The 16,620-nt window shown below is 37.0% G+C and overlaps 1 protein-coding gene across 5 annotated transcripts in view; it reads right to left on the bottom strand.

The window, feature by feature from the left end:
* Nucleotides 1-4,721: 4,721 nt before the first annotated feature.
* LOC149538298 (BTB/POZ domain-containing protein) overlaps nucleotides 4,722-16,620 on the bottom strand; it is a 77,844-nt gene continuing 65,945 nt past the window's right edge. For 2 of the 5 annotated variants that reach the window (XR_016356031.1, XR_016356032.1), the window contains 3 exons: nucleotides 13,752-16,083; nucleotides 5,320-5,388; nucleotides 4,722-5,218 (listed from right to left, as the gene is read on the bottom strand). Coding sequence is in view for 3 of the 5 variants with exons in the window: in XM_089799676.1 (XP_089655802.1) it covers nucleotides 5,000-5,218; nucleotides 5,320-5,388 (288 nt within the window). In the remaining 2 variants the exon portion in view is untranslated. Of the gene's footprint in view, nucleotides 5,219-5,319; nucleotides 5,450-13,751; nucleotides 16,084-16,620 lie in introns of all 5 variants that reach the window. The other 3 variants (XM_089799676.1, XM_089799677.1, XM_089799678.1) reach the window with 2 other exon arrangements.

Genomic DNA, 16,620 nt, shown 5'->3' with positions numbered 1-16,620 from the left:
TGACTATGCACAGTTCTCATTTTGAAAACTTCAGAGGATCATAACTTTCTCATACGACCTCATATCAAGGCGATTCTTTTTTTGAAAGTGCATAATTTTTTGAGTAGATCGCAGTGATGCTATTTGTTTCCTTAATTATTGTGCCCAAGTTTCACTTTTAGCATATGCTCTTCATGAGGGTTTGTAATGTATTGAAATCAAGACCACTAAGTATTTCTTTCTAGTGGTAGTTGTAAATGCACTAAAATAAAGTGCCAAATCATATTTCTTTGGGGGGGTTCTTTGATTGAGTAAAAAAAGGGGGGGCATTATCGTGGCTGGGTTCTCTTCTTTTTAGCATTTCTTCATCATGGATCAGACAAATATGCCCATCCTAACTCCATACAATTACTTTGAGTGAAAATCACGCATGACAATTCACTTAAGGAAAGCTAGATTAAATAGGATAACTATGGGACTTGAAACTGAACCTGCTAAAGATGAAAATAAGCCTAAGTGGTTTAACAAATGTGATGAGGCATATGGAACATTGTGTTTGTCTATTTCTCCTGACTTGCTATTTCACATTGAGTCTTTGGATACACTAAATGAAGTATGGACAAAGCTAGAAACACTATTTGGCACACAAGATTCAACGAGGCTTCATATGTTGGAAAATGAATTAATTAGTTTGAGTCCAGGCAATTTCAACACAATCCAATATTTCTTCACCAAATTGAAATCACTAAGGCTGCAGTTAAAACAATGTGGAATTGAAAAGAAAGATGAACAACTGATTCTTAGTATTCTCTCTAAGCTAAGTTCAAAATATTTTGTGTTTGTCTCTACCTTCTATGCTACTAAGGGTGCACTTGGTACTCAATTCACCATGCCATCTTTAGATGATTTTGCTGTCAATCTCACTCGAGAACAAGACAAGCTAATCCAGATGGGCACTCTTAAGTCCTTTAAGTCACATGCCTTAGCTGCCAACCAAGGCACAAAAGAACAACAAGGACAAAGTAGTAACAACAATAGTAAGGACAAGAAACAAAAGAATAGCGAGGATAAGGAGCAGATATCAATTTCTTCAAAAGCAACTATTGATACACCATCTTCCAAGGGCAATAAGCCTAAGAAAGAAAAGGTCAAATGTGCCTATTGTAAAAGACCCGGTCATGATGAACATAAATGTTTGCAGAAACAACTTGATCACTTGACATACATTCTTGAGAAGAATGATATCAGTGTTCCTGAGTCTATCAAACAAAGTTCAAATGAAGGGTCTAACAAAGAAAAAGAAAACAGCAAGGGTAAAGGAAAAGGCAAGGCCCTTTTTGCAGTTGCTTCCTCACCATCCACTTGGGTTCTTGATTCGGGTACTTCACACCACATGGCTTCATCTAAGGAAGAACTTGCATCCTTGGAGCCATGTACTATGCCTTCTATGTTGATAAGTGATAACATTCCTATTGAGGTGTGTGGGAGAGGGTCTATTGATGTGGGGGATGGCACATTCCATTATGTTCTTTGTGTACCCTCATTGTCAACTAATCTCCTATCAGTAGACCAAATCACTCACACAAGTTTAGGCAAGCGGGTTGAGTTCACTCTTGATTCAATGGAGATATGTGAGTTGCACAATGATTCTACAATTGCAGTTGGGAGAGTAGATCATCAGTCACGACTCTATATGTTTTCTCACCTTGTTCCTGATCCTCCTTTGACTGTTTTGCTCACTCACTCTAATGATGTGAGCGGATTATGGCATGAGCAGTTTGGCCATCTTAACTTCCACTACTTGCATCAGCTTAACCAGCAAAGCCAAAGCATGGTCACAGGGTTGCCTTCTACTTTGACATTGGAGTCACTTGGAATACATGATAGATCTTCTAATGGGTCAGATTCACTTGAGCAGTCTTCTACCTCCACTTTTGATGCAGAGAGTGATTTAGAGGACTCACCTCCTTCCTCTCCTAGTCATCATTCACAGGTTGATGATTATCCTCTAGATTCTCCATCTTTTGCTCCACTTTGGGCTAGACAGACCTTGCAGTTTGCAGGTGATTGGGTTGGGGATCCATCAGACACCAAGCAGACTCGTTCACAATTTCAGAATGCTCTACATATCTTCATTGCTACTGCCTCAAATCCACAGTCCTTTCATGAGGCTTCTAGTATTTCTGAGTTGGATACAGCTATGCAAGAAGAGTATAGTTCCTTGATGAGGAACCACACTTGGGATCTTGTCCCTTTTTCTAAGGGGGGAAAAATTGTTCAATGCAAGTGGATCTTCGGACAAAATTTGCAAGCTTTGCTAAGGGTATGGGATGCTTCATCTTTTGGAGGTGCCGCTTCCTCTCACTTGGAGTCCTAATTTTCTTTGGGGAGTCTCTTTTCTCTCTTTTGAGGAAATTTTATGTACATGGGTACCTCATCAGGCTTGACTTGTCGGGACCCATTTCTACATCCACCTAAGCTTTGCTTATGGGGGGGGTGTTAGTGTAATTTTTTACTTTTCTTATTTTGATAGATTTTTCCTACACTTTTAATAATCTCACTTAGGTTAATAAAGCATGTCTTATTAGGTGAATGGTTGTGAGGTGTCATCTTCTTACATATGAGCATCCATTAGCTATCTTGAAAAGATACTTTGCTATCTTTAGTCCAATAGATGGTTGCTCCTCATTAGTTGGTGTTGCCACCTCCTCCCTCTTCCTAGCCTATATAAGCATGCTACCTGGCTTGTATTTACATCTCTTGTTTTTGCATCCTCTTAATGCTATTTTGCTTCCAGCATTTGCATTACTCTCTTGGAGACTAACTCTATGATGCTGTTTTGATTTTGTATCATTTGCATTCATAGTTTAGATATTTATTATTTACACTAGTTTTCTGGATTATTAATCTTATCAGATTTTAACAAAAATCGCTTAAATTTAATTTAATTTTTTTTTTTTTGGCAAAATTCAATGAGAAGATGCATGCAATGAGTTCATTAAAGAGAATGCAAATGAAACAAGCAGAGTTTAAATATATAAAAATACATAGTGAGTACAAAATCACATTCTCATGTGGAATACTATGGCGGGAAGCAAAATAGTAAAAAGTTTGTGTCAAACAAGAAGTAAATACATCATTACAATCACATGTGCCTCTTCCCAAGTCTACTAGCATATTGTAACTCTCTATTTTATATAGTATATAGGCTTTTTGCCTTTTTTTTTTAACAAAATAATAATAATTTTTATTTTGTTTTAAAAATATAGTTTTCCTATAAAATTTGCATCGGCCATTTTTTTGCCAGCCAAGTCGCAACTAAATCTGGGAAAAACTCGGCAATTAGTGGAAACTCGCTGATTTTTCGACTATTATGCCAACTTTGATAACACAACTCCATTCAATGTTCCCAAACCATACAAATCTCCTACCCCAACACACAAAGAAATTAACAATTTGATGCTTGTGAAGGCATAAATGGTATTTGAATTTCACAAAATCTGTTGATCCAATTAACAAGAAATGGTCATTCGTGAAGACAATCCAGGCAGGCGGAACACTTGAAGTGGACTTCTTTAGCATAGTAGTCTTTATGTGTTTATGCTGTGTTTTCCCCTAAGTTGTTCTCTTTGTTCTATGTTTTTTCCTGGATTGCTTTGCACAATTCATGTTTTGCTCTATTGGCACAAGATGATAAAGTAAGCAGACACATCATACACATTCATATATTTATATAGAGTGTACGTATCATGTTTTGTAACAATAATTACATAAAACATTTTCCATTACTGACTATGGTCCACTCATGATGTTGTGGCTAATTAAGATCATAAAAGAGAATATGACAAGTTTCCTTTAAAACTTAGCGGCTGAGAACAGTGGTTTCATGTCACGAAGAAAAAAGATTGATAACGACTTTTCTTAGAGCCAAGTTGCTCTGTTGTACCCACAGAAGTATATCAGTGAAATGTACATTCTAGTTTCCTAATTTTCTTCGCTTTGCGATACATCATTGAAGGTCTAACTGTTATTATCATCCACCCTTGTCTCCATGCCATTTATCCTTCTCAGTGTCCACTTATGAAATACCATTACTGTAATTGTCATTAAATGTTGTGATCCTTCTTTCTCCTTGTTCTGCTGTTCACAAGTGTTATATCATACAGTGCCCTCAATAACTAAAAACCAGCAGATCAATTGAGCCGGTCTGCCACATGCTGGAAATGTAATAAATCACATTTACTTTTACCTCATGGAGCATACTACCATTTCTTAACCTTAGAAGCTACTGGAGCTCACAAAACAATGCCGACCAGTTCGGCAAACACCCCACAGTTCTTTCAAAGTAAGTTTCACTGCATTATTGCTTGCTTCCATCTCCCATACTTCATACAGATATGCAAAAACTATTCGTTTCAGATCTTCTCGAAGAGTGCAATGATGCTACCATAGGAGTAGTACCAAAATTTGGCTTCCAAAAATGGACAAAAGCCATTCATCAAAGATGTTTTACCTTACAATCATAAGTTATGTGATGACCCAAAGAGCCGGGCCACTGGCACATTACATCCCTCAGTCAGCAGCATCATTTCAGGTGCCAAATATTCTTTATTAACATGGCTACAGAACATATAATTCAATAGGTTTAAACTAGTGCAGCAATTTTTTTAAAAAGAACAGCACATGTTCCTAGATGCTCAAATCTTATTCTTGATGCTCAATGATAAAACTGTTGCACCCTATGCACCTGATAACCACCAATTTTTTTTTATTGCTGGAAAACATCTAAAAATAAAATTTACAGCAATAGAGATGCAGAATGTTCCCAATCATGGGTTGCAGCTAATGACCAAACAGAAGGAAGAGCAATGACCTGCCCAAGCTTTGGGCATCTCCATATTATTCTACACGGTGAAATCTGATTATAAATAGCATGAGAACCATTTGTCTACAAGTAGAATCAATGGCCTAGAGACTATAAGTCGGCTGGCAACATGATCAACGGGATGCAAACCCATGATCACTTGAAATAACCATATAATTCTAGATAGCAAATGCAGAGATTCCATGGGTTTGATGTAGATGTAGTAGGCCCTGTCAGTAGAACTCTGAAAAAACAGAAAGGAAGATAAGCATTGGCACCATGTATAGGCCATGATGCAAACTGCCTGGGCTTGCAAATTGTCTGATCATTTATATGTTCTCGCAAATCAGTCCAATGCTTCCCATCCAATGAACCCTATGGTAGAATGGCAAGACACAGAAACAGGGAATCATATATTTATTTGATACATCTATACATAATCAAAATCATGCAAATGTCCACTCCAGATGCAATACCTGCAAACTCCATGATCGAATGTAACTCATTGAGCCATCCTGTCTTAGTGTGTAGTAATTGCACATTAGCTGTATCAAAACAATACAGAATAAAAATCTCAAACACCTCATCCCATGAGAGCAAAAGAAACTGAAACAAGACCACCAAAAAAAATTATATACATTGCAACCTAATAAACTTACTGATAAAACCAGAAAAAAAACTCAGATTTTGGACTTGAAATGATCCTCTCATGTACTCTTAAGAATCCAGCAAAGAGTATAAAAGATGCTATTCTAACCACAAATTTTGCTGCTAATATGAGCATGCAAATTGAGAAAGCAATAACAAATGCAAGCAAATTTAAATCCCTTAAACCTAAGTGAAACAAATGACAATTACAGGTATGAGAAAAACTGTAACAAAAATTCTACCTGGGATTAAACCAATTATTTCAAAAATACTTTAATCCTTGCACTGTATAAGCATAAGCAAACAATGAATCAAAGGAACTCTCGTTTTAATCTACCACGAGCAAATTTTTGTATCATAATAGTACATTGAGTATTTCAAAATGGCAACTAAAATGGTCTGCAAAATACTTATGTAAAGAAACTAAAAGTTTTGGCATACCCATGCAAAGAAAGCATGTACAATCTAGAGACAAAATGGAATCCAAACCAACTATTGCAGATTGCTGCAGTTCCTAAACTACTGCTTGCACAAAAATTGTTACAGTTGCTCTAACATATTCAGATCAGTCTCTTGATTTCCAAAAATCAAATTCCGAATTCAAAAGCCTATCAATCTGAATTGACGTTTTGACATGAAGCTATAACCATCAGCAAAATACCAAAAGTGACAATAGCAACAACAGTAAAGTAAAATTGACACTGATGTGAAATTAGTTTGAGTCATTACCAAGAGACTCGTACTCTGACCTTTGGTACTCCTCTACTTGTTGGAAATGACTTGTACGTATGGTGGTCATCGTATGGGTGACTCTTCTGTACAGTGGTTGTTCAAGTCATCCAAAGAGTGTCTGAGGCTGAAGGGAGTGACCCGATGCCAAAGGGAGTGTCTAAGGCTGAAGGGAGTGTCCGAAGCTGGAGGGAGTGACCCGATGCAGGAGTGTCTGAGGCCAAAGGGAGTGACCTGAGGCCAAAGGGAGTGACCCGAGGCCGAAGGAGTGTCCAAAGCCAAAGGGTGCAACCTGAGCCTGAAGGGAGTGTCCAAGGCCGAAGCGAATGATTGTTAGGACCGTCCAGTAGAGTGATCATTGGATGGATGAGTGACCATTGGGACTGTCAATTGGAGAGTATCAAGGTTGCCAGTAACCATTTTGTTCTATGACAGTTAATATAACGAATTTTTGAGTGTATAAATGTCTGTGAGATTCATTAGGAATGGTAGGCTGTAATGGTGAAAGTCAGGTTTATTGTAACAAAATCTAAGCCTGTGGGCATGTCCAAGAATCTGTAGTTCATCGTATGTAATATTGATTACTGTAACACAAAGAAGTTGCTCAAGTTCTGTAGTGGTGGGTTTTTTCCCGAAAGAGTTTCCCACATTAAATTCGGTCTCCTTTGTTTATCTTGTGTGCATCGTATTTTCTATGTTCTTGTTTCTTCTGTGCATCTCAATGATAGAAAGTTGATTCAAACTCTTTATTGTTTCCCCTATAAATTGGCATTATGAAGGTGTTTCTGCATGAAGTTTTCCTAACAAGTGGTATCAGAGCTAGACCAATTTCTTGTTATCCTTGTTGGGTAAGGTTGGTCATTTGTGTCGATTTGGTTCCAATGGGAGTTTGGAAAGTGTTCATCTGAAAATTGAGATGGTGGATCTAGGAGAATAGACATTAAAAAGTTCAATGGCACAAACTTTGAGTTGTGGAAAAGTTGAAGATATATTAGTTGACTAGGATCTATGGATCACTATGTCTGGCAACAAGCCTACAAGCATGAAGCAAGAAGCAAGAAGATTGGGATCTGGCAGATCGAAAAAAGACCAAAGTTAAGTGTTGAAACTGCGGTGCAGCTGGTCATATCCAAAAGGATTGTAGAGAGAAGAAGAAGAAGAAAATGAAGAGTTCTTCCAATTCGAAGTCTTCTCAGAGTGAAGATGAAGATGCTAGCAATGTTGCTTTAACTAATCGATCATCTTATGATGACTAGTTAGAGTAATTCAATCTTCATGTGGAAGATGTTTGTCATAATGCCATGTGTCACTCGACACCACCATACAATGGGAGTTGTTGGCAGTGATGTCAATACCATGTGTAACTCGACACCACGTTTAGTGGGAGTTGTTGGTAGTGATGTAGTGAATAATCTTCATTAGTACTGCAGATGTTGAAGGTGTGAAATTTTGATGTTGCAAAAGGATCTTTTCACATTTGCTCAAGTATTGTTTGGAGATGTTAATCTCCATGTGAGTGAAGGTGTTGACATCTTGAGGACTCAACAGAGTCTTTGATAAAGGTGTAGATTATGGTATGTTCATTTGGAGCATGTTTTCTCTTTGGTGAGATGTTTTAGATCATGTTGTCATGTTTAAGTTCTTGGGGCCATGGTTGGAACTTTGACATGTTGATCCTGGTTTAGTTTCTTTATCTTGAGAATATTGATCATTTGTTGAATACCTTGTGATATTGCAATGTTGCATTTCGAATTGGCATGGATTGATCCGTTATAGGTGCTCATGAATACTTTAGAGACTGTGATGTTGTTGAATGGATTCATATCAAATTGACATTACCTATACAGTGGGAGCTTCTTAGTGTATATGTGGCAGATTAACTTTAAGGCATGAGATTGTATGTTACAAGTTGTATATGTTGTTGATTTTGATTTCGTGTTGTATACCTTGGCGGAATCAAAGTGAGAACAAATAAGTTTGAATGGCACACATAGGCCTTGTTGAGTAACTCAGCAAATGTCAGTATGTATGTTGTCAAGTGGGAGATTATTGGAAATGATTAGTACGTACGGTGGTCACCGTATGAGTGACTCTTCTGTACAATGGTTGTTCAGGTAATCCGAAGAGAGTGTTTGAGGCCAAAGGGAGTGACATGTTTCCAAAGGAAGAATCTAAAGTCAAAGGGAGGGACCCAAGGCTGAAGGGAGTGCCTAAGGCCAAAGGGAGTAACCCATTTTAAAAGGAAGTGTCTGAAGCCAAAGAGAGTGTCAAAGGCCGAAGAGGGTGACCCAATGCCAAAGGGAGTGATTTGATGTCAAAGTGACCTGAAGCTAAGAGAGTGACCCAAGATCAAAGGGAGTTTCCCAAGGCCGAAGGGAGTGACTTGAGACTGAAGGGAGTTTCCCAAGGCCAAAGGGAGTGTCTGAGGAAAAGGGAGTGACCCGATGCTGAAGGAGTGTCTGAAGCCAAAGGGAGTGACCCAAGTCTGAAGGGAGTGTCTGAGGCCGAAGGGAGTGAACATCAGGACCATCAATTGAAGGAGTGACCGCTGGATGGATGAGTGATCGTTGGGATTGTCAAGTGGAGAAGTGTCAAGGTTGCTAGTAACCGTTTTGTTCTTTGATAGTTAATATACCAAATTCCATAATGAATTGCTAAGTGTATAAATGTCTATGGGATTCATTAGGAATGGAAGGTTGTAATGGTGAAAGTCTGGTTGATTGTAACACAATGTGAGCATGTCCAAGAATTTGTAGTTCATTGTATGTAATATTGATTACTGTATTACAAAGAAGTCGCTCAGGTTCCTAGGTGGTGGGTTTTTTCCTGAAAGGGTTTCCCATGTTAAATTTGGTCTCCTTTGTTTATCTTGTGTGCATCATATTTTCTATGTCATTGTTTCTTTTGTGCATCTCAATGTCACAAAGTTGATTCAAACTCTTTATTGTTTCCCTTGTAAATTGGCATTAGGAAGGTGCTTCCACATATAGCTCTCCAAAGACTGTTGTCCCAAAAATGTGTCCACCTCAAAGACGCGTGGACATCTCCAAACATTGTCTTTTAAACAAAAGTCTTTGCATCATAATAAATCTCCTAGAAGTAAAGATTGAAAATTGAGAAACTTCCTATAGTGGTTTAAGAATCTTTAAAATGTTGATAAATGGCTTTAAAAAGTTAATAGAAGTAAAGGAATACACAAATAGAGTTGTAATTTTCTAAATTTTTACATTAATATTTACAATTTCCATGTAAGAAGAAAAATTTCTTATTGAATCTCAAAGAGGTGCCGATTTAAGACAGATGCAAAAGTTGCAGAACAAATTGGCACTAATATTTCCTTAGGAAATTCCAACTCAAGAAAAAATCACCAAAGCTCAACAAAAACTTGTGGGTTACAAATGAAAATACAGTCATGGATGGATAAGACTATTCAGCCCCAGAAAAGTTTCTCTGTCATTTAGAAGTTCAACTCTTGATTTTTAGCAGTAGAGACAGAAGAGTTTTGCATGAATTTGGGAATAGTTTGCAGGTATTTGAGTGCTCATTTCAACAATTATTTGGCTCTTAGCAGTATTTGCAGCGGAATGTAACTTGTGACCTATTTCCAGTATTTTTTGTTTGTGTTTCTATGCGCTCATTCTAAAATCTGAATGTTTATGCTAAAATGGAAGGGCTTTTCAATTCATTTTTTGTTCTACATTTTTTTGTCTCTTATGTTCTGTGATTTATCATTTTTTTATATACATTAATTGTGAACTTGGGCTCCACTCCTTTGTATTGAAAAATAAAAATTGCTGACAACAGTTAAGTATCAACCTTTCAGTAGGGGTGCCCTGAAAAATAACAAAATTCTGTCAATGATGAGAATTCTAAGAACTATTTCCACACACTGAAAAGTTCAGCTATTCTTGTGACTGACTTCTTGCCCAACAACTGATAACTATCGTATAGCAATAGAAAATTTGTTATGCAGAATGGAGGACTGTCGTGAAAAATCTGAAAATTTGTTGTGCGGCAACTAAGAATTTGTGTTACATATTTTCTATGTAACAACATAAAACCTTCTGACACAACAACTACAAACAACACTTCCATATAGCTATAACACAGATCCAATTTTCTTTTGTCTATTTAGCTTTATGCCTCCATACTAGATGTTTTGTGCTGACATGTGGATCCAGGAACACTTGATAACTAACCATGATATGGATGATTTGGATGGGGAAGCAGCGAAATGGAAAGAAGTGGCAGCATTTCAGAAGGGGGAAGGCAAGCTCTCAATGAGGGGTTTATCACAATCACAACATGCTTTTGTTGAGAATGACATTGTCCCTCAGCAAGAAGCTACAGCGTGACCTTTCATTTTGAGCTTTAGTTGTAGAAGAAATTTATAGAGTTTATGAGCATTTAAACAATATTTTCAACTTTTATTTACATGGAAACTTGAAGCTGATATGTATTGAACTTATTTTTCATCTATGATGTGTATTTAACCCTATTTTTTATCTATATACAAAGGAAATTAATAGTGTGCTCCCCGAATTCAGTATGCATCTTTTTCTAGATTGTTTTTACAAATGATGTATGTTTTTTAATGTTTGGAAAAGTTGCCAAATTTAACCCAAGTTTTTATCAAGACAGTTTTTTGTTTTTTTGAATATTTGGTTCAGCCAAGTTATTGTCAAGTTTGAGTTTTTCAACTATGATACGAAGAGAAACACTAATAAAGATTAGCATGTACATGCATTGAAATTGTCCCAATTGTTTGAAAATATAGTGATCTGTGAAGAACCCCATACCATATTTTTAAAATAACACCCTTTCCTCCTAGTTTCTATCTGCCATCTCCAAGTGATTATGGTTTAGAATAATTTAATTGTATCATTCCAATCAAATAACAATTTAATAAAACTTTGTTTTTGTTGATGTATATTTCAATATTTCTAAAAATGTAAAATTTGTAGTTTTACAGTTGATGCAGGAGCATCCTAGGCTTGGGCTTGTTGGCAATCCTACAAGATGGTGTGGTTTGGCTTTGGAGTTGAGGAACTCGGTCAAAGAAAGATGTGTGACTCAGTCAAAGGAGGTACTCGGTTATTGAAGGCACTCAACATGGACTAGGAGCTCAATGATGCTGGTTGCAGTGTTGACCAAGTAGCTCGGTCATTAAAGTGACTCGGTCACCAAAGGAGGAACTCAGGGTATAGTGTGGCTCAGTTTGCATTGGGAACTCGGCAGTAGTGTTTCCTGAGTTGGCTCAATCAATGAAGGGCTCGGTTATGCTCGAAAGAGTTGCTGATGCTCGGTGGTGGTTTTTGACACTCGGTCATGTCTTGGTCTCTGTGGTGCCCAAGTTGTCTATGGTGTGAGCCGACCTTGGCATTTAATGTTGTTATATGTATTTAATTTGTGTTGCAGCCGATGTTTGCAAGGGCATTTAATGTAAGGGTTTATTTTAATTTGTATTGGGCTAGGCGGACCTGTGGCTTAGTTGGGTATAAGTTGGGGTGTTTGTGGAGTCTTAAGTCATTATGAGAATCATCTAGCTTGGAGAAGAGGATGAAGTGGAAGAGCGAATTTTGAGAAAGGTAAGAGGTTGAGGCTTAGGATACAAAGAGATTACTTGGTGGGCTTGCGAGCACAAGTTGAGATCTTCCTTGGAGATTTCTACCAGAGCATGAATCTGGACTACTAAGTGTTGAGTTGGATCTTGAGGGATCTTGCAAAACTATTTTTGTTGTAATTGGTATTGTATTTGGCCGTAACCCGGAAGGCCTTACAGCCAAGCACATTGCATGTAAAAAAGTTGTTATATGATTAAAGTGTTGAGAATTGGTATCAGATCTTGCATTGTTGTTGCATTTCTGTTGGGTGGTTATTTGTAGGGATCCAAATTACCTCGAGTTGGGGTACCCTCGAATTCTCGCTGCATCAACAATGTACATAAGATGAAGATTAGATAAATTTATTAATGTCTAACAAAAGACCAACAAGGGTCTAAGGGACTGGAAAGTGTACAACAAGGCAAACATAGCAGAGGGAACACCTCCAATATGGCTTCTCAAATATGCTCTTCAAACTTGCCCTCATCTTTACCATTAAGATCTGGTCAAGTACCAATACCAAGGACAAGCTTACCAAGGCATCTATACTTGAAGATTGTTATATATTGCTTCCACAAGTTATAACTTTTGCTAGTGAACCACTGGCTGTCTTCCACCACAATGTTAAGTAATGGAGGTTTTCCTACTACAATATGAATGCATGGAAAATTAAAGCCTTCTTGTAACAAAAGAAACCCTAAGCATCCCAAATTTGGCCAAAGAAACACCAAAAAAAGGGAAAACCTAGTACAATCAGATCTAAAAATTGCCCAAAAACCCTAGGCACTCCCAAAAGGTTCTTAAAGTATAAAAAAATGTACCAAGAAAACCATCAATTTTTATTTTAAAAGGTGGAGAGAAACTTTAAAATCTGTTGTCATCCCAAAACTACTTGTCATGTGACTTTATGATGCAAAAAACAAAAAACAATGCTGATAATAGACACAATTTTGCAGAAATAAGATGCACAAACTCTGTTGATAGAACAACAGGATATTCAAACCAAAGAAAAGCAATGTTTCATGAGGTTTGGGGGCGTTTCCTGGGGGGATAAGGAAACACTTTTTGGGAACAAGAGTACTTGGGGCCTAAGTTTGGGAATGCAAGATGACGGCAGAGGGATGGCAGGGGAGTGGTGCTAACATAATGATAATACATATAATGTTACTATTAGCACTTGAAAAATTACTATTAATTTTAAAGAGATAAAGATGTATAACATAATAACTAGAGTCTAGTAGCAGTACTCAAATGACAAATGTCAAAATTGAAAAAATAATATCAAATACTAACATTGTAACAAAAATTTCTAGGATTGCTTTCCAAGTGTAGGTCTCCAAATTTAAGATGCTTAAGATTCAAAACTACATTAATATCGGTTGCAGAATTCAATAATAGTATCAAATGAGTTGTCTATGTAACATTCTTTTCTTTTAGTTTACAATGTTTTCAAGTCATTTCGTGCACCAAACCCTGAATTGTATGCCATGAAGATAGATCCAAAGAGACCACTCTAGAGGTATTATCTAGTGACAAACAACCATTGCAGTGAAAATTTGAAACTTGAACAACGCAAACCCTCAAAACCAATGTAACCCCACTATTGGGTTACATCGGGACGCATTTTTGGGGCGGTGGGGGGACAGTCAAGGGACGGCAACAAGGCAAGGACAGGGCAAGGATGGTTGTTGTATAGTATACATACAAAACTATAAATGCTTGTTATGAAATGGTGTTTCAGTATAACATACGAAATTAAAGAATACAGTGAAATTGCAACATGAGCTAGAACCATTAAACATTCAACATAGTAACATATTACATACCCAATAGTAACATTCAAAAATCAAAATTCAAATAGAAACTCAAGTACCCATCCTATGCAGCAACATGGTTGCACAATGGCAGAGGTGGGGGTAAGCAAGTACCTGATATGAGAACATCTCGGGGATGAGTACTTCAAGGTTTGGGTGGGGGTGCAAGTCCTCATGTTACACTGCTTAAAAAATATATATATTCTTTGACCTTTTGAAGTCTCTTTTAATATTTTATTATCTTTAAAAACAAATTAGAGTTATATTATCATATAGTTTATTTAAGGTTCTTTTGTCTTTTAATTTTTTTTTGAACTTTTTCAGAAGGAAATGTTTAGAAGTTTCTTTGATGTTGAGGGAACTTCAAGGTGTCTCAGAGACTTCCCAAAGTCCTCTTGAAAAAGAAATGTCTCTTGTTGCTCAAAATCAAGAGAAAATGTCCCTAGGTTGGCCAAGAAATGTGGCAGAGATGAAGGTGTGGCAAAGAGACACTTTGGAGGCATCTCACCATCCCTAAAAGTTAATAAATCCCTTTTTCAGAAACTCGATGATTTTTTTTTATTTAGTTCACAAGGGAAGGGGCACATCCCTATGGAACCCAAGAAAAAGAAACACAATTTTAACACAAAAAAACACTATGAATTTTAAAGAAAAATCAAAAGTGATTTCTTGCATCAAAAACCTTGACATTTGTGAAAAAATCGCCCAAATGAACCCAAAAAATAAAGTCATAGGAAGTCAGCGATTTTCTTGGTAAACCCACTAAATACTGATTATTTATATTAGTTCTCATAAAAAAAACTAATATTAAATAACCAGTGTAACAAGGGGACACGTCCCCCCCCCCCAAACTAGGCCGTCTCGGAGACAGGGACGTCCCCAAGGTGGGGGGACAGCGTCTCAATGTTTTGGGCGGCGCCACTTGGAGCTTCACCGCCACCAAAGACAGCGAGACATCTCCGAGATGGGGAGACGTCTCCAAGTGTGGGGGTGCGGGGGATGCCAAGGAGTCTCCTTCATTGCGGAGGGACGCCTGGACATATCTCGCAGCAAAAAAAAGAGACTTAAAAAATTAAAAAGTTTAATACATTTTCTTAATGTTTTTATTTTAACGTCATTGGAGTGTGCGGCCCATTCATTCCTCCTCCTTTGTTCAAAAGCCTTCTATTCTTCATTTTTATTCACATTTGCATTTGTCATTGTTTGCAACAGCAAGAAGAGTGAAGAGTGAAGATAAAGGTTTGTGCAAGAGTGAAGAAAGTGTTTGCAAGTGAAAAAGGAGAGCCTGGAAGCAAGAAGAAGAGGGTGGAGCTGAGTTTACCCAATCTTGTTGAAGGAGTTTTTCAAGCAAAAGGTAAGGTTTTTAACTTGTTTTTCTGATTTTCAAATGCATGTTTATGAATGTTAGAATTAAAAAATTTGTTCCTTTAAACAAGTATTATTATCTTTGTTCTGTATATATTTTTTTTAAAAAGGAGTACAAAACAAAAATTGACCTCCAGTAGTTCCATAGGATTTGGGCTATTCTGAGTTGATTTCAGTATGTAAGAAATAACAAAAAAAGTTTTTCTTTTTTTAAAAAAAATTAATAATAAACAATAAGCCTTTTTGTTCTTTGATCGTAACTTGTTTCATTTTGTTATAGTTATGATTATCATTTATTCATTGAATCATTTCTAAATTTAAATAATAGATTAAGATTCTTGATGTTTTACTTTTAAAGTTTATTTATTTTGCTTTATTAATTTTTTTTTTCATTTTGTGAAATGAAGTGTCAAAATGAGCTCCTACATTGATACTCATACTGATGATGAGATGGAATTTCATTCAGATAGTGGCAGTGAATCAGAATATGAACATGAGCTTGAGGTTAGGGCTGAGGATGATGATGACACTGTTGAGAGGGGTGAGCATGAGAGTGACATTGGGGTTGGGCCAAATCAAGGTGCCCAAACTAGTTCCACTTCCATGGGTACTGATTTTATACTATCTGGTACTCCATCTATTGATTGACCCTCCCCATCTTTGGCAAAGTGGACTAGGGGCAAGTTCGATCCAAAATCTCCTTTAAAACAATTTGCCACTAGAATAACAAGCGGAGCAGGAACAGGTGGCACAAAAAAATGGAGATGCAATATTTGTGGTGAAGTATGGTATGGTAGCATCACTAGAGTGAATGTACACTTCCTCTTTTGGACAGGTAAAGGTGTCTTACCATGCAAGTTTTTGACTAAATCCAAAAACTTGAAGTTTAGAATTGAATTCAACAAGCTTTGGGGAGTTCCAGAGGACTTGGGCCTTCCAATGCCTACTACCTTGGCTGGTAGGCAGCAGATTCAGACCATACAGGAGGTGCATGAGCAACAAATACAAGGGCAACAACACCGACGCATGTCTTCTTCCAGAGCACAACATAGAGCTTCATCTACTACATTGCTAGGGCAGCCTGTAACAAACGGATTTTCATATCTAAATTAAAGATGGTTTAAACTAAAACTCCCAACATTTATATAGATATCTAAATCCTTTTCACATGACATTAATTGCTTTTAACAATTAACAGAAAATAACTGAAATCACATTCAATTGAAATAACTAGATCAACAATTAACTATTCACTATTGTATTCATATTCAGCTGAAATAAATAGATTAATGATTAACTAGCATAACTGTATTCATAATCAACTGTAATAACTAGATTAATGATTAACTATTCATTATTGTATTCATGTTCAACTGAAATAAAGAGATTAACGATTAACTAGCATAACTGTATACAAGTAAAGTAAATGCTTAACAAGAAAAGAAGGAAAAGAACATACAAGTATCTTCGAAGGATCTTTAGTTGGTTGTGCAAGCCTCGGCTTTGGTGAGAGGAGAAGCATTGACATAGGCTTAACCTCCCAACCTCGGACCATAATTATCCCCACACATTCTATCAAATTAGAATGGCCCTCCCTACCTCGAGATCGGGCTTGGGA

Source organism: Cupressus sempervirens, chromosome 9 (assembly GCF_028749045.1).
Source record: "Cupressus sempervirens isolate cs-2001-9-10 chromosome 9, ASM2874904v1, whole genome shotgun sequence".
Taxonomy (NCBI): Eukaryota; Viridiplantae; Streptophyta; class Pinopsida; order Cupressales; family Cupressaceae; genus Cupressus; species Cupressus sempervirens.
Note: the sequence above shows the minus strand (reverse complement) of the source record. Positions and strands in the feature narration are given on the sequence as shown.